This window comes from Artibeus jamaicensis, unplaced genomic scaffold (assembly GCF_021234435.1).
Source record: "Artibeus jamaicensis isolate MK-2021 breed Jamaican fruit bat unplaced genomic scaffold, CSHL_Jam_final contig_2259, whole genome shotgun sequence".
Taxonomy (NCBI): Eukaryota; Metazoa; Chordata; class Mammalia; order Chiroptera; family Phyllostomidae; genus Artibeus; species Artibeus jamaicensis.
The window spans coordinates 923,950-942,109 of NW_026521468.1; the positions used below are offsets into that span (position 1 = coordinate 923,950).

Below are 18,160 nucleotides of genomic sequence, written 5' to 3' on the forward strand. Positions count from 1 at the left end.
CCTGGGGAAGTGGTCTTTCATTGGGGGGAGGCCTTCAGACCCAAAGACTGGGAGGAAAGAGGAACCACAGGTTGTCCCCACGACTCTCCCTTCAGGACACCGTGTCCCTAAGTCTCAGTCTCGTCCCTCCAGAGGTTCCTGCCTCCCTGACGCCCAACTCTGGGTCCTGACCCGGGGCCAGGAGCCCCAGTCTGCCAGAGGGAGGGTAGGGAGTGAGTGACCCCGGAGGAGAAGGGGCCACAGGGGAGGTGTGGAGAGATAACCCTCGTCTCCTATGTGTCCCACGTGAATGGGAAGACCTCAGACACCACGCACGAAGTTCAAACTGCATAGGATGGACTCGTCTTTCCCGTGGATCATCCCCAATGCTGTGGCGTTCCCACCTCCCCTGCTCCCGGCTGCCAGGCACCGCCACCTGCTCCATCCTCCCACTAGTCAGAGGAAAGGTCGCTGAGTTCAGATCTCTGGTGTGGGGGCATGGGGGGAGCGTTGGCATCAGCCACCAGCCAGGCTGTCTGCTGTCACCTGCCCTGCTGGCCTCCGGTCAGTTCAATGGGGATGACTGTCAGGAGCCAACCAACACCTGTCCCCTGACACAGTTGGGACAGATAAGATGCATCTGCACAGCAGAGGCAACTGTGGCTGGACTTCCGGTCTATCTCTCCCTGCATGTCTGTCTTTGTGATTAATAGGTGGCAGGATTTTTAGACACCTGCATTTCAGGTCCAATGATCTGCAGAATTCCAATGAAGTCATACAAAATGATTTCTTGGTCAGAGAACAAAGTCCCCCTTTAATGAAGTAGCCCCTGAATATCTAAAAGTTGATGGAGTAACAGCCCCTCCTCTACCTTAGACAAAAAATAAATATCAAGTAGAATTAAGCAGATAAGAAAAGCAGGACATCAAAAGCTCTATTCATACAGCTAGCTCTAATTGTCTAATTTGTGACTCTCCCAGTCAAAATAACCTTTGTTTAACATAACTTCATGCGGTGCACCTGCTCCTTTAATGTTACGTATCAATCTCTATAAAAATAAAGCTTGAATCAAACTCTTCGAGTTCGTTCAGACCCACAGAGGCTGGCTGTTCTCTGGCATCCAATCCGGTGTCTGACTCATTCCTCGCCTGCACCGTCCATCCTTCGGGGACTCTGAACCCTGCCAAGGCTGGACCCCGGCAGATGACCCAAACTATTCTGGGAAGGAGTGGAAAAGGCGCTCAGGAGAGAGGACAGAGCCAGCCACTGAGCCGCTCCCACAAGCACCGCTTCCTTGCCCAGGACGGGCCCAGCCTTAAGTGGCAACCACTCCCTAAGACTTAATAGGGCGGCCCAGGTGCAGGCCACAGGGGACAGGCCCAGCTCTGCTCAGGAACCCCCGACCCAGCTCTGGCTCCCAGCTGTGGGGTTTGGGAGGTTTGGGGTCTGGCCTTTCTAAGCCACCTGTGAACCGAACCTGCCTGCAAGGTTGCCGTGAGGACTGACCGGCCCACATCTGAACACCACGGCAGGACTCAGTCCACACTCCCGAGACCTCTCCACTCAGGTCTACAGATAAACACCAGCTTCCAACAGCCAGGCACCCTTGGGAAGCACGAGGGGCTGATTTCTCTGAGGACAGGCTAAGAAAATGCCAAGTAAACCAGTTGGTCTACATTTTTTTCTTCAAAAGGTACCCTAGAGAGAATTCAGCTAGTTCTGGACCATAAGTCAACAGGGAGGGGAGAAGGGGGAGAAAAAAACCCCTGAAGAATGCCCAACAATGCGAAACAGCAGAGCAGAAAACACTTCTAGCCCTGGCTGGTGTAGCTCAGTGGACTGAGTGCAGGCCTGCGAACCACACAATCGCGGTTTGATTCCCAGTCAGGGAACATGCCTGGGTTGCAGGCCGGTTCCCAGCAGGGGATGCACAAAAGGCAACCATGCATTGATGTTTCCCTCCCTCTCTCCTTCCCTTCCCTTCTGAAGATAAATAAAATCTTAAAAAAAAACAACACTTCTAGTTTGCTTTGCTACAGGTTCCTGGTCCCAACCCCTGTCAAGCCACCCACTTCAGTGGCCCTGGATCCATGAGAGGAAGAAGGATGGGAGCGGAGGGCACCGGGGAAAGTTGACACCCAAGTAGATGATCCCTCTGGGGACCTCTAAAGAAGGGGCTCTGCAGACAGGGTTGGTCAGACCCAGCTGATCCCAACTTTATTTCAAGTTCAAGGGCTGCATCAGAATAAAGCCAAATGATTCCGGGTCAGAAACACACCCCTCCTCAGCCCCCTGCTCACCCCGACCCCCACAGACATACTGGGGCCACGCTCAGGGGGCCTTCTGGGCTGGTTTGGTGCTTTTCAAATTGTGTTCCTGCACCTCCAGGGCCAAAGGATCCAGGCTCTGTGCCCCCAAACCCCAAATCAGAACAGCTCCTGTTTTAACTTTTTTTATTTTGTCCTGCTTTGCACATCCGATTTGTTGAAGAACAGCTTTCCATGGTAAGCATTTCTGAAAAGAAAGAATCCTGGACCAAGTGGTCCCCAGAACGTGAACGCCCTGCAGGTCCGACTCACGGGAATGACTTTTGCTACCTCCCACCAGGCAGAGCCTCCCTCAGGCCTTGAAGAGCCCAGAGGGAACACAGAATGCGTCAGGGAAAGGAGGAGGGGAGGGTGAGGGCCCCCGCAGCTCGTGGGTGCTGTGGACTGTCCTCCGTACACACCAGGCTTGCAGCGGAGGAACAGCCGCGCGGGGGCGCCCCTCCCCGTCACAGCTGCTGGGGACAGGAGCCTGCGCCTGCGCACTCAGGAGCCCTGCGTCTCCAGCCAGTCCCCCTGGTGCAGGATGTGCTGCAGCAGCCCGTTGACCACGTCCAGCGTCTCGTCCTTCTCCAGCACGATGTCATAGGAATCCATGTAGCGCTCCCGCCGCTCCTCCACCTACCAGGGGGTGGGGAGACTGAGAGCCCAGGGTCTGCCCTCTGCCCGTGTCTGCTTCTTGTGCACCTGGGGCTGGGGGAGGGGTGCATTCAAGCCACAGTCCCCTGGAGGAGATCAAGGTCACAGGGCCTGCCTTTTGGAAACACAGATGGCAATGGGCACAGGCTGCCACAATGAACCCTGGGGTCATGGTCAAAAGGACAGTAACCAGGATTAACATGTGAAAACCAAACCTTAGCTCTAAAGTATCTGGACTGAATTTTCACAAAGGTGGAACATTCTGGGGGCTCAGGCAGGTGCAGGCTGAGGGTGAGGGCTGGCAGCCATCCAGCCTGACTTCACACTGTTTTCTGCTGTCGGCCGCTGCTCTGTTCTTATATTTTTGGTCTCTAAATTAGAAAGCCATGTCCTAAAACACTGGCGTCTCCCACCTCAACTGTGCTGTGCAGGTATGTTTCAGGAGGGCTGGTAATCAGCCCGGACACATCCTAAACAAGGTCGCCTTGGGCCAGTTACTTGACCTCCTTGCCTGTCTCCTCATCTGTCAAATGGCACAGCGGTCACTGCCTCAAAAGGCTGTCGTGAGGGTTAAGTGGGTCGGTGTCGCTCACATATGGTGAGCACTTGGCACCTGTGCGCTCTGATGAAATGACTGGCATCGCCCTGTCTCCCAACTCGTTACCCACTGGGTAGCTCCCGTTTCCCTGCGAGAATATGGACCACGCTCCTGAAGAACACGGCTAGTGTCTCGCCCCTGAACCTCCACCACTCAGTGCGGGTCTGGGGCTCAGGTGTCTGGTGAGCATTTGCTGACGGGAACTGGAGGAGGAAGCCCCGGCCCCCTGCTCACCTTGTCATTTAGGAAGCCAATCTTGAGAATGTTCTCCACACCCGGAACCCCATCGGCCATCGTGAGGTCCCCCATGGAGTCTCCCAGCAGGAGGATGTTGGTTTTGCCCTGGAGCTGCTGGAAATAACTGGAGTTCTCGCACACGGAGCTGTTCTTGTTGTATGTGTGTATGAGCTGGCCCTTGAATCCCTGCAAGAAACCCTGGATGATCAGGAAAAGAGACAGATGGGAGGGTTACAGGGACCCATCCAGTGCTGGTTTACCGCCGTCCCTGCTACAGAGGAAAGGAAATCCTGAAAGCTGTAGATAGCACTGACACCTCACTGTAGTCCACACTCGGGGTCGGCAAAGTGGAGCCCATGGGCCAGACCTGAACTATTTCTGTAAGTTAAGAGTTACTGGCACTGCCCCGCCCGTTTATTTACATCTGGCCTGTGGCTGCTTTTCTGCATGGCAGAGCTGAGCAGTTAGTTGCACCAGAGGTCAGATAGCCCATAGAGCCTACGATATCTGGCCTTTTACAGAAAGTTTGCAACCCCTGGTTGAAACTTGTAAACTAACAGGAGCCACCAACTGCTGTCGGTCACCGACTCTGGTGGAAGCGCAAAGCTTGTGACTCAAGCACTGTTCAGGCGACAAGTGTGCTAAGCTCCGCTTCGGGCCACGTCCTTAACCACGGTGCACAGGCGTGGATGTTCCAGCCACTGGTGTTAAGGGGAAGTAGTTAGAATGTGGGTGAGTCAGAGCGGCCCACCTCTGGCTCTAGAAAAACAAGTCCAAGTCCAAGCCCTTGAGGACCTAGAACGGCATGTGACCCATGATAGTGACATGGGGCCTGGTTGAGCCCTAGACTAGGTCCCTGCGGCAGAGAGCTGACTGCTGGCCAAACATCAAAGAGCTGGTCCTCTCAAAGTGACTGTCTTTAGCTGGCATGAATAAATAAATAGCTGCCCAGGGACAAAGAAGCCAGCATGCCTTCCTCCCCCTCTCCTCCCCAGGTGGGGCTTAAGGTTTGGGGGGAAGTACTTTGGCAGGAAGTTCCCGCCCCTTCGCCCGGGTCCAGCCCGAAAGAGACCGGACTCACCTCCTCGTCGAAATCCATGTAGTTGGACACGATGTGGATGTTGGGGTGCAGCACTCTCATCTGGCGGATGATTTCCTCCAGCACGTCCCCGATGCCCGCAGAGAAGATGAAAAGGGGGATGTCGTTTTGGTGGAGGGTGTTGAAGAACGTCTGGTAGCCCTCTCTGGAAAGAGAGGGACGGGTTCTGAAATGGCATCGCCTCTGCTACTGTTCTTTATCTCCTACGCGGGTTATACACGTTCGGGTTTCTTTAAAGACGCTGTAAATTGAGGTATAAAATACAGCACGTGGTTAAAGTGGACTAACTTTTTTAAGATTTTTATTTATTTATTTTTAGAGAGAGGGGAAGGGCGAGAGAAGAAGAGAGGGAGAGAAACATCGACGCAAGAGAGAAACATGGATCAAGGTTGCCTCTCGTACACCCCACAACCACAGACGGGAACTGCAGCTTGGGCATATACCCTGACTGGGGATCAAACTGGTGACCTTTCGGTTTGTGGGACGACACCCAACCCACTGAGCCACACTAGTCAGGGCTAAAGTATACAAACCTTAAGTGCTCAGCTCAATTAATATTGACATATGCATATACCCGTGTAATTAGCAACCAGATCAATGTCCCCTCATGTCCCTTCCCAGTCAATGCCATCCTCCTCTATTCTGAATTCACATCACCATTGATTAACCTTGCCTGTCCTTGAACTTCATATGAATGGGCTTAACCATTTTTGTTTCTGTTCTACAGTTGACTGTTGAATAACACAGTGGTAAGAGGTACTGACCCCCAATGCAGTTGAAAATCCATGTATATTTTGGGGGGGGGCCCGGAAATTTCCTTAGTTTAATCATCCAATTAATTAGGCACATTTTCTATTTTACACATTACTGCAGGTGACCATGTCACTAAATTTCCTGTGACTAAATAATCAGTTTTCCCAGCCTCTAGTCCAGATACAACTTTTGGCTTCCCCAAAACTTAACTATAGTTGTTTCTCGGTAACCCCAGGGTGACTGGTTCCAAAACCCCCACGGACACCCAAATCCACGGCTGCTCAAGCCCCTTAGATACAATGGCACAGCTCAAGGCATACAGTCGGCCCCCCGAGTCTGCAGACTCCTGACTGCAGGTCGGAAACACCGTTTTCGGGATGTGAGAGTGATCTGGCTGTGGAAAAACAGGAGAGAAAATGCTGTTTTCGGTCTGCAGCTGGGTGAGAGTGCAGATGTCAAACTCAGAGGCCCATGTTTCTATGTACCGAAAAACCCACGTGTGAGCGGGCGCACACACTCACACTCCCTTGTTCAAGGCCAGCTGCAGAACGCAGCCAGGCGGCCATCCTGGGGCAGGCTCACTGAGGAACCTACCCAGCCCGGCGCTTACTGGGTCCGCACACATCTCTGCTCTCTTAGCTCTTCATGAGCTAGCGTGTCCCCACAGTGAGGACACACAATCCTTAGGGACATACACCTTCCCCCCACATGTCCCCATCTCTTCTCCAGTCCAGACGCTCCAGCAGAGACTGCTGCTCTGTGAAGGCCCTCAAGGACTGAGGGTCCTGGCCAGCCAGCTCTCACGTCTGGCTAAAGAACACCAGTCACCATGGTGACCCCAAAAGTCTTTTCTTTTAATTTTTAAATAAGATTATTTGTTTGTTTGTTTGTTTATAGGCAGAGGGGAAGGGAGGAAAAAAGGGAGAGAGAAACATCAATGTCTGGTTGTCTCTCAAGCACCCCCTACTGGGGACCTGCCTCGCAACCCAGGCATGTGCCCTGACTGGGAATTGAACCAGCGACCCTTTGTTTCACAGGCCAGCAGTCAATCCACTGACCCACACCAGCCAAGGCTAAAAGTCTTCTTACCATTGGGAAAAATGAGCGAGGTGCTGTTTGTTCTAGGAGAGGCAGCCCTGGTCACATTTACACCACATCCACTACCGGCAGACTGCTTCCGAGGAAGCACCCAAGGGCAGAAAATCCTGCAGCTGTATCCAGGGAGGAAAAGCAAGACCTTGCCCACTTCAGGTGCTCATGGTGCTAGGTCCCCTCTAACTCTCCCAGCAGCTAATTCCTCTCCGATCCTCCCCAGCCTCTTTGTGTGAGCAAACCAGCTTCAAACGTTTCCCACAGCGAGCAGCTTACCGAAGCATCGCATTGGACTCCCTCACCACCTGGGCGATCTGACACTTCTGAATCCTCTGCTGACACAGGAGATCGTGCGCCTTGGTCCACCTAGAAACAAACACCCCACAAAACCCCAAATTCAACCTCGAAGAAATGAAAGTGACCTTTCCCTTTCCAGGGCCAAGTCCCCTCTGGAAGTATTGACAATGGAGGTGGCCTCCTCCTGTTCCACAGAGCCATTCCCTGGAGGACCCTGGTTGTCCATCAAAAAGAAAAAAAAAGGCAACACAACCGAGAGACGACAGGTGGGTCGTCTAACTGCTAAAGTCAAAGGTCACTGAATCCCCCTCCACGGCCCCACTCTGCAGAGCCGGGGGCCCTGTCCAGTGACACTGCTTTCTACAGAAAGGTTATCTCCCCAACGCACTCACTCCCCTGGAGAAAGGGGCTTCTAACTCAGCCCGAGGATTCTGGGTGGGCCCCCGCACTAGTAGCAGCCACAGCCAGAGCCACAGCAGGTGGGCAGATGGCATTCCGTTCAGCATCCAGGAAGGTAAGGAAGCTCGTGATCCCACTGAAGCTCAGGAAAAGTGCGCCCCCTTCTGGACCAGGCCACCCACCGCAAGGGCCAGGAGCTTCCACCACCAGCACCACCACCGCTTACCATTCCACCATGTGAGGTAACTTCTCTTTGATGGTCCGGTGTGGGTCGATTTCAATCGGGTAGTAGTGGTGAAGGAGTGCATTCAGCTGGGGCGACCAAAGGAGGAGAAAAGCCATTAGTGTCCTTGCACTTTCCCCAGCAAAGTCCTACAGTTTAGTGTGAGAAAAAAAATCACCTAGATGGTGCGACTTCGTGTCAGGGAGAGACTGGACCTGCAGCACTAGTCACCCCTTGGCCCTTGCCCAGCAGAGCGGTGGAAGGATCAACCACGAGAAGAGCTGTGCTATCAGGTAAGAGGGCGATTGGATCCTGTTGTTACTGACTAGCTCATTCATCAGGCTTACCCACTACGAACCGATTTAATGCTGTGTTTCCCACAAGGCGGTGCGCTCTCTCAGGTGGGGGGGCGAGCTTGCTTCAGGGAATACATGGACACTTTGTTTTGTTAGTTGTAGATTTGTTTTAATGTGCGTTAGAAAAAAGCTAGCATATCACACTCATGCATTCACGATTATTTCTTTCTTTTGTAAGTTAATCGCATTCAGATTTTTTAAAGCAGATCAATTTTTTAAAAGATACTTAGTGAAAGTAATACATAGATATGGCAAAAAAAAAGACACAAAAACCAAAAAACCCACCAAAATCACAAAAGTGGAACTAGAGGACTGTAGTTTGGGACACAGCGCGTCAGTGGGCGCCTCCATCACTCTGCCACCGAGGGAACACAGGTGCCTCCTCTGGCTTCGGTTCCCTTCCACACACCAGAGCCTCCGACCTCCTGGAGAGGGAGCGTGTCTCACGCAGGGCCAGTCAGCGGCAGTGCCCGATAAACATGGGAATCGACTGGGTATAGAATTGTAATTTTCATATGTGCGTGGTCTCAGAGGATTATGAGATCAAATATTGTCCCTGACCATGGGTCCAAAGAGGGTTAATGCAAAGATCACACATTCACCAGGGCAGACAGCTCCTGAAATGTATTCTCAGTGTGTGCGGGGTTTAATTTGGGGAGGGAGGAGTGAAAGAACATTCCTCTAAAAGTATAATAGAACTCAACAGAAGAACATACTTTTTTTAAAAAGAAAAAGATTTTATATATAAAGTTTGCTTTAGTAGTTTTTTCAGGAGTCTATCAACACCAAAAAAAAAACCCCACAAAAAACCTTACTTTTCTCTGGCTTCCTTATCCTGGGAGAGGGCACTCACACCTACTATTTTTATCTGTGGATGCAGCTTCCTGGAAGCTGATATATCACTTCTGCTAGGAACCGAAAGAAGTGACTTGCTAAAAGCTATCAGTGGTGGAGCCGGAACCTGCCTTATGCTGGAAGTGGCTTTCTGGAAGCCAGGCTTTAGAAATGTAAGAACATGGGTTGCAGGCCGGTTCCCTGCAGGCCACTTCCCAGCAGGGGATGCACAAAAGGCAACCATACATTGATGTTTCTCTCCCTCTCTCCTTCCCTTCCCCTCTACAGATAAATAAAATCTTAAAAAAAAAAAAAAAAGAAATGTAAGAACAATCTATAAGCCACTGCCCATCTCAATACCGAGTACCGTAATCATGACAGAGTATCGGAGGGGCTCACCAATAAGACACACCAACAGACCATTTAATATGTCACTTAGTGAATTTCATAACACGGCGGAACTGAATGATGCAGCTACTCAGCAGAAAGAGCCCCTCAGAGAACCTCCAGCTAGCAGGGCTCTGCCCTGGCAAAGGGGCCTCTGAAGGGAAGCATGCGAAGCAAAGTAGAATGAACTCCAAGGCCACAGGGAGCGCTTTACAATATGTGCATGCATCTTATGGGAACAGAGTTATCGTACAAGAGGCTGACATTAATTCGGAAGTTGTTCTAGATGCTGGTTGCCTAACCCAGAAAACTAACACATATTATCAAGCAAAGAGCATAGCGTAGTGGAAAGAGTTTGGGACAGAATCAGATCCAGGGGAAAGCCGAGCCCTGCATCTTGCTGCGTGACCTTAGGTAAGTGGCCCAACCTCTCCCAACCTGTTTTCTCAGTTGTCAGATGGAGGCAATACTGGTTCTGTTTGTCTCTCAAAGTGGTGGGAGGGTTAAAAAACAAACACTGAAGTTTCTTGTAAACTTTGTAACTAGCAGTGAGCATAATGCCCGGAGTGCAGTTAGTAACTATTGGTCTTGCCAACCAGGAAAAGATGTCTCCTTGTATCAAGACTAGAGGCTCAATGAAAGCCAAAAAAAATTTTTTTAAATAATCTTCCAAGTTCTCTACTCTGTAATCTTTGGTCCTAACCAAGAGCCATTTGAAGTAATAATATATGAGCAAAGAAGGGGGTAACTTGCCTCTTTCCGGCACTCCTCGCTGACGATCCTGCTGTTATCCAGAATGTCTGCAGAAACACAAAGCACCTTTCACTCGCCCCTTACAAGCCGTCCCCTTGGCAAGCTCAGCAAAGCAAGCTAGTATGTGACTTACTGTAGGAAGAAGGACATCGCTTTCCATCGCATGCAAACCTGCTCAAGGTCATGTCAAAATCAGAGATGACCTAGAATGCAAAAGAGAGATGATGCCCAGGCAGACTCCTTCCCACGGGGCCCTGTGTCGGCCTGGGGAAGAAGGTTCGGAGTGCTCAGACTGCGGGCAGAGCCCTGGAGGAGTTAGGGAGGGCTGCCCAGGGCTGTGTTAGTCCTACTTAACACAGTGCCAACCCCAAGGAGGGCCACCGCTGGGGTGGAAGACGCTGAAGAATCAAGACCCCTTTGGCTCTTTCGATAGCACCCATTTCAATGCCCTGGGTCCTTCCTCTAATCACCTCTTTCCACATCTGCAACTTCTTGGGGAGCTCACTGACCCGGGCTAGTGTGGAAAATGAGGCCTCAGGGCCTGGTGTGGGGTGCCGGCTGTCTAATTAGAGGAAGCAGCATGACCTTACTGAGGCATTTGAAATGTAGGTGTTTGGGGCAGACGGGCTCTCCCCCAAGGCAAAACGGGCGAACCGACGGATTGCCCTCAGCCTCCAGTCCATTTCTGAAGGCTGCTGGCTTGCAGGTGCCCGCAGCCACGCGGGAAAGCACACGCGCAGGACGCCTCCACAGCCGCCCCGACCTGCAGGCCCTCGCCCGGCGGTACCTGCAAGCGGTCGCCTCCGCCCCTGCGGAGGGCGCTCACGATCTCCTGCACCCGCCCGGGCTGCCGCATCAGGACCGTGGCCTTCATCAGGGCGCTCACCTGTCCCGAGACCCGAGAGAACCGCTGACCCCGGCACCGCGCAGGGCCCAAGGGGAGCCCGGGACTCGCCTGGGCAACCCCGCGAGGCCCGGCCTGGGGCGCAGGGGCTCCCCGGCCTACTGGCCAGGGTGGCGCGGCACCCCGCTGGGGGTCGGGGCCCGGGCCACGCTGGACCGTGCCTCCAGGCTCACCTCCTCCACCATGACGCTCGCACACGAGCCGCACCGGGACAAGTACCGCCCCCGCGACCTCACTGCGCAGGCGTCTTCGCCAGAGCCAAACGGGTTGAGGGGGGGGGTGGCCCTTGGGGACGCGACACCGGCGGGCCCGGGAGGCTGTCGCGCGCCAGGCTGTGTTGAGGAGGGCGCCGGTCCCACGGAATTGGAGTTACTGGATGCTGCTCTTTCTAGAGCCAAAACCACAACACCCATGATCATTTCCGGGCTTATAGTTTGCACGACAAGAAATAAAAGTAAAAAAAGCCGCAGGGTGGGAGGGGGTGTGAAGGAGCCATAAAGCGAATTGTTAAAAATCCGGGAGGTATTTCTGGTCCCTCTCCTCATCAGGAGAAAATGAGTGACTACCTCATGTCCAGAGGGCAGGAAGGCCCTGGACACACTGGGCAAGAATGAAATTCTAATAAGTTTTATTTTTCCTTTCTGCCTCCTCTTGCTTTCCTTGAACTCCGGGTTGGGGAGCCAAGCGAGGACCTGCTGAAGAGGGCGGATGGACAATGCTGCAGGGATGGAGCTGGGCCACAGGAATCAGAATTAACAGAAACTCGTAGCATGTGGGTAGTCCCAGTCCCACCCTGGGTACAATGGAGGTGTGGGGTGACTGTCAGCCTAACAGTGTGGTGGGGGAGGGGAGGAGGAAGGGGACAGGGACAGGAGAGGGTTCCAGAACCTGAGAGCACAATCCTGAGGGTGATCTCACCGCAGGCCCAGGATTCTGGAACTTGGGCTGCCCGATAGACCCTACATGAAAAATGTAGTAGGGACAAGGAGCGACAGCTGGCTAAAGGGCCCCCCCAGAACCCTCCTGACCCCCTGGGGAGTGCAGCCTGTCTCAGCTGGTCCCGGGGTGCCATGGAGATGGAGAGCGGCGCGGCCTCCACCCGGTTCCACCAACCTCACATGGAGAGGAAGATGAGTGCGATGACCTGTGAGATCTTCAACGAGCTCAGGCTGGAGGGCAAGCTCTGCGATGTGGTCATCAAGGTCAATGGCTTTGAGTTCAACGCCCATAAGAACATCCTCTGTAGCTGCAGTTCCTACTTTAGGTATAACAGGGCAGCTAGACCAGGCCAAAGCAGGGGTTGGGTGCACCTGGAGACTTCTTGCTTTATTTCAGGTTTCCCGCCCGGCCATCTTAAGTTTGGGGACACCATCAAAGCTCTGGGTTCCCTGTAGCCTTTGTCACCCCAAGAGGCCCGACCCTCTTCTGACTGAACACCAGACCTCTCTCTGGGGTTCAACTGGATTTCGACCACCTACTGGTGGGCCAGCTGCTTTCCCCCGCTTTGACTCTCACTCACACCAACCTTTGGGAGAGTGAAGCACCTATACCGGGTTTCCTGCTTGAACCTAGATGGCAGCCACTTCCGCCTCCCCTCTGCCCCTATTCCAGCACAGACAAGCTCAGACAGGGTGGTCAGGTAACAAGGACTGAGGGGATGGGAAGGGGATGCAGGAAAAAAGGGAGTTCGGGCACCAACCATTGTCACCCAGGAAATAAAAGGGCTGTTTTGCTCATGAGCTTCGAATGTCTGAGTAATCCACTCCTATCCAGATACGGGGTGTCCCGCCCGTTGCTAAAAATTCCTTTCTGGGTCTACAGCAGAATGTACAGAAAGCCCGGACGGCACATGCTTTAGCTCTGCAGGCCACCTGTCTCTTTCTCGTGCAACTGCTCCGCTCCGCCTCTGGAGCAGGAAAGCAGCCCCAGTTAACACTGAATGGAAGGGCAGGGCTGGGTTCCAGGGACATTATTTATGGACACCGATTCTGAACTTATTCTAATTTCCAGGTGCTGGGAAACACTCTTCTCCTCCTCCCCCCCCCGTTTAAAAAATGTAAAAAACCACTTTTACGTCATGGGTAGTACAAAAAGAGGTGGGTGGAGTCTGGCCCAGTGGCTATATTTACAGACCCTGCTCTAGAGAAAACTTTGACCTCTAAGCCCATATTTTCTTCAACCCCCCCTAGAAGAGGGGAGCAAAATATATACTAGGGCAGGGAATTCTGTCTTGTTCAACACCTGGAAAAGTAGTCAGCTGCATAGTGTGATAGCAGTCCCTTATTTAGTCAGTAATTATTTATTGAGTGTCTACTTTGTGACAGGGACCCTAGTGGGTACTGGAAATAAAACAATGACTAGAGACTCACATTCCCGTTCTCATGAAGCTTATCTTCTGGTAGGGAGAAGAATGGGCTTTAAACTAGTAAGATACATACCAGATTGTAAGGGCCAAGGAAAAAAAGTAGTGGCTGGCAATTCTAAATAGGATTATCACTGTGCTGACGAAGTTCCATGTGAGCTAAGGCTTCAAGGGAATGGAGTGAGAAATCCAGAAATCCAGGCAGAAGGAATGGCAGGGAAAGGACCCAGGATGGAAGCATTTCTGGGGCATCCAAGGAAGGGACAGAGTGAGGGGGGCAGGCGGGAGGAAATACCCTCGGAGAGGAGTGACTGGTGGAGATCTCATGTCATGGGGCTTCTGCAGACCCTGGTAAGGACTTCGTATTTACTCTGCAGAAGCAGGGAAGTCAATGGAAGGTTTTTTTATTTTATTTTTTAAAATATTTTATTTATTGATTTTTAGAGAGAGGGGAGGGGAGGGAGGAAGAGAGGGAGAGAAACATCAATGTGAGGTTGACTCTCAAGTGGCTCCCACTGGGGACCTGGCCTGCAACCCAGGCAGGTGCCCTGACTGGGAATTGAACCAGCGACCCTTTGGTTCGCAGCCCATGCTCCATCCACTGAGCTATGCTAGCCAGGTCAATGGAAGGTTTTGACTTGCAGGGGTGTCCAACCTTTTGGCGTCTCTGGGCCATGCTGGAAGAAGAGTTGTCTTGGACCACACATTAAGTACACAGACACTACTGAAAACTGATGAGCCAAAAAAAAAGTTTTTAAGTAAATTTAGGACTTTGTGTTGGGCTGCATCCATAGCCATCCTGGGCCGACACCCCCGCTGAGTTTAAGAGGAACATTGGTGGCTCGGATACAGCTGAAGTCTGGAGCTGCCAGAGCAAACCAGTTAGGAAGTTACTCCCGGTCTAGGCAAGAGATGGTGGTGCCTTGGCCCAAGGAGGTAGCAACAGAAGAGATTAGGTTATGGGCATGTGGTGATTGAAGATTACTTATATTGTTTTTGAAATAAAAGAGATTTTATTTATTTTAAGATAGAAGGGAATGGAGAGAAGAAAAAAAGGAGAGAAACATCAGTGTGTGGTTGCCTCTTGTGCACCCCCCCAACCCCCACTGGGGACCTGGCCCACAACCCAGGCATGTGCCCTGACCGGGAATCCAACTGGTGACCCTTTGGTTTGCAGGCTGGCACTCAATCCACTGAGCCAAGCCAGCCAGGGAGATTACTAATTTTAAACATAAATTGCTCAAGTTTAATTTCCTTAAGCAAGGTAGAGTTTGATGGGCATTGGGCTGGGACAGAAGAGACCTGGGTTTTACTCACAGCTCTGGATCCCAATTTCTCCGCCTGCAAAATCGGAAAGGGCTCTGGTTATCATGAGGGTGATGGGAGTGACCACAGTTCCTGGACGAGTTCTCCTGCCCACTGTGCAAAGCGCAGTCTGCTCTCCCCTCTCCTTCCTCAGGCCGGTTTGTTTCCCATGTGCTCTTGGGAAAACGTCCAAACTCTCCTCAACAAGAAATAAAATGGGGGAAATAAATGATGGCAAACTGGAGAGAAATGGTCCAGTGACTGCTCGTTTGTTTGTTTGGTTTTCCCCAGAGCTTTGTTTACGAGTGGCTGGAACAACACTGAGAAGAAGGTGTACAACATTCCAGGCATTTCCCCCGACATGATGAAGCTGATTATCGAGTACGCGTACACCAGGTCGGTCCCCATCACACCCGACAATGTGGAGAAGCTGCTGGCTGCCGCAGACCAGTTTAACATCATGGGCATCGTAAGGGGTTGCTGTGAGTTCCTCAAGTCAGAGCTGTGTCTGGACAACTGTATCGGCATCTGCAAGTTCACAGACTACTACTACTGCCCGGAACTCAGGCAGAAAGCCTACATGTTCATACTGCACAACTTTGAGGAGATGGTAAAGGTCTCGGCAGAGTTTTTAGAGCTCTCGGTCACCGAACTGAAGGATATCATTGAGAAAGACGAGCTAAACGTCAAACAAGAAGATGCTGTTTTTGAGGCCATTTTAAAATGGATTGCTCATGACCCCCAAAATAGGAAGCAGCATATTTCAGCGTTGCTCCCCAAGGTTAAGTTTAATTCTTTTTTGTGTCTGTGTGGGATGCTGAATTGCTCGCTTTTGATTCATTTATCCAGGGGAGATGGTCCTAAGAACCGTATTCAGATTTGACAGATTCCAGGGCTGTATTTACATACACTTATTTATTTTTTTAAATTAATTTATTATTTTTAGAGAGAGGGGAAGGGAGGGAGAAAGAGGGGGAAAGAAGCATCGATTGATTGCCCTCTGCACCACCCAGCCTTTAATGCAGGCCTATGCCCTAACAGGGAATAGAACCAGCAACCTTTCATTTAGCAGGGCGGCGCCCCATCCACTGAGCCACACCAGCAAGGGCCTACATAGACTTACATAGAAGGCATCACCTACTAGTTTTTGGAACTAGGTGCAATTCTTTGTCCTTGGCATTGCTAGTTCCTTTTATCCCAGCCATATTCTTTGGTCAAAATTCTCTCTGGCAGTGGGGGAAAGAGAGGACAAGGCCTTCAAAACAATTTTTTTTTTCTAAAGGGTCTTCTTTTTCCAAAACCAAGAGAGAAACTGAACTCATAGTCATTTGGTGCTACTTTGCGCTGTTTTACATACAGAGACAAATACTGATGCACGGAACAATTTACTACAGCTTTTTGGGTCTAGGAGGACCGTGCAGTGGCCAACATATGGGCTATCTTGCTGATCGTTTTCTAGCTCATTCTCAGCATCCAAGTGTAAACCACCTCTTAAAAACAAATCTTTAAATTGAGTTGGGGAAGAAAAAAAAAAAGTGGCCCTACTGCAGTTGCAAGGCAGGCTGTAAAACGGGGGGTTAAGGATGTGGGTTTTCCCGCCGCCCTGGCCTCACTGTAAATCACTTGCTGCGTTTCCTCCCCAGGTCCGCCTGGCCCTAATGCATGCTGAGTACTTCATGAACAATGTTAAGATGAATGACTATGTCAAAGACAGCGAGGAATGCAAGCCAGTCATCATTAACGCCCTCAAGGCCATGTATGACCTGAACATGAATGGACCCTCCAACTCGGACTTCACCAACCCACTGACCAGGCCCCGCCTGCCCTACGCCATCCTGTTTGCGATTGGGGGCTGGAGTGGTGGGAGCCCCACCAATGCCATTGAGGCATATGACGCTCGGGCAGACAGATGGGTGAACGTCACGTGTGAGGAAGAGAGCCCCCGCGCCTACCACGGGGCCGCCTACTTGAAAGGCTACGTGTACATCATTGGGGGGTTTGATAGCGTGGACTATTTCAATAGTGTTAAGCGTTTTGATCCGGTTAAGAAAACTTGGCACCAGGTGGCCCCGATGCACTCCAGACGCTGCTACGTCAGTGTGACGGTCCTCAGCAACTTCATCTACGCCATGGGAGGCTTTGACGGCTACGTGCGTCTCAACACGGCCGAGCGTTACGAGCCGGAGACCAACCAGTGGACCCTCATCGCCCCCATGCACGAACAGAGGAGTGACGCAAGCGCCACAACACTCTACGGGAAGGTAAACCTGGGGGCCGGGGCGGGGCGTGAAAGCGAAGGGGCCCAGAGAGAGCGCTCCTCTTCGATTCTGGGGGTGGACAGGAAGCAAGCCAGCACTCTTGCAGTTTAACTCCTTCATCAGGCGACCGAGTCGCCCTTTGTTACTATCTTTTCTTACGTTGCTTATTAAAAAGCAGTGCGTGATCAGGGCAGGCACTCAGGCAGCCACCTCTAGGAAACCTGAACCCAGGCCTCGGGTGAGGCCCCCTGGATGAGGGTCCCCCGTGATCCGCCTTCAGTCCTGCTGCTCCCAGCTCCACGAGGACGCGCTAACTGGAAGCTCCTCGTTTGCAACATCTTTGCATTCTGCCCCGTGAATCTCTTCCCCTGGCTGAGCTTTTCTTTGCATCCTTTCACGGTAATAAACGCCGAGTATGACCATAAAAACTAAAACTAAAAAGCAATCCAGCACACATGAACAAAAGAAACTCAGTGTGTACAGACGGGCCTCAAAATGCCCCCCCCCAACCATGTACACACCCTCCCAGAGCCCAGAAGTGGCAGCTGGGGTCACCTGGGACTGCCGTCACACAGGTCTACATCTGTGGCGGCTTTAACGGAAACGAGTGCCTGTTCACAGCAGAGGTGTACAACACCGAGAGCAACCAGTGGACCGTCATAGCGCCCATGAGGAGCAGGAGGAGTGGGATTGGCGTGATCGCTTACGGAGAGCACGTGTATGCGGTGAGTGCGCCTCGTGCCCTGGCAAGAACACTACCTCGCGCTTCTCTGTTAGTTAACAGGTTTGCGCTACTATGAGTGAGCATTTGAAAAGGTTTTCTCCCGGAGGAAGACAATGGAAGGAGGCGTGGAATCACCAGTGCCCCCGAAAGGGCCTCCCAGGTGATCAGAACCAAGGGTTAACAGTTGGCCATGTCTCGCTGCTGCCTACAGGTAGGCGGCTTCGACGGAGCGAACCGACTCAGGAGTGCAGAGGCCTACAGCCCGGTGGCTAACACCTGGCGCACGATCCCCACGATGTTTAATCCTCGCAGCAACTTCGGCATCGAGGTGGTGGACGACCTCTTGTTCGTGGTGGGCGGCTTCAACGGCTTCACCACCACCTTCAACGTCGAGTGCTACGACGAGAAGACGGACGAGTGGTACGACGCCCACGACATGAGCATCTACCGCAGCGCCCTGAGCTGCTGCGTGGTCCCGGGGCTGGCCAACGTGGGGGAGTACGCGGCCAGAAGGGACAATTTCACAGGACTGGCACTGCGGGACGAAGTAAAGTACTCCGCTTCAACGAGTACCCTGCCTGTATGAGTCTCTTCATTTAGCTAATAAAAAGTCTAAGCAATAAGAATTAATTCTTTT

The 18,160-nt window shown here is 52.1% G+C and overlaps 2 protein-coding genes across 11 annotated transcripts; one reads left to right on the forward strand and one right to left on the reverse strand.

Moving 5' to 3' along the window:
- Positions 1–2,415: 2,415 nt before the first annotated feature.
- Positions 2,416–11,107, reverse strand: NT5C3B (5'-nucleotidase, cytosolic IIIB). Of its 10 annotated transcripts, none has more exons than XM_037129768.2 (9): positions 11,048–11,105; positions 10,758–10,856; positions 10,104–10,173; positions 9,971–10,017; positions 7,644–7,729; positions 6,998–7,087; positions 4,859–5,021; positions 3,775–3,975; positions 2,416–2,924 (listed from the first exon to the last, which is right to left on the reverse strand). In XM_037129768.2, exons 1-9 carry the CDS (start codon positions 11,057–11,059, stop codon positions 2,790–2,792), a joined length of 903 nt encoding a protein of 300 aa, XP_036985663.1. In that variant the 5' UTR covers positions 11,060–11,105; the 3' UTR covers positions 2,416–2,789. The 10 variants fall into 10 exon arrangements, with proteins under 10 accessions (XP_036985663.1, XP_053517313.1, XP_036985660.2 ...); XM_053661338.1 differs by lacking the exon at positions 11,048–11,105 and adding an exon at positions 8,282–8,486 and having other exon boundaries at positions 10,758–10,846; XM_037129765.2 differs by having other exon boundaries at positions 2,793–3,057; positions 11,048–11,107.
- Positions 11,108–11,944: 837 nt separating this feature from the next.
- Positions 11,945–18,114, forward strand: KLHL10 (kelch like family member 10). The gene is made up of 5 exons (XM_037129773.2): positions 11,945–12,138; positions 14,833–15,322; positions 16,185–16,802; positions 17,375–17,524; positions 17,735–18,114. Exons 1-5 carry the CDS (start codon positions 11,945–11,947, stop codon positions 18,107–18,109), a joined length of 1,827 nt encoding a protein of 608 aa, XP_036985668.1. The 3' UTR covers positions 18,110–18,114.
- Positions 18,115–18,160: the final 46 nt, after the last annotated feature.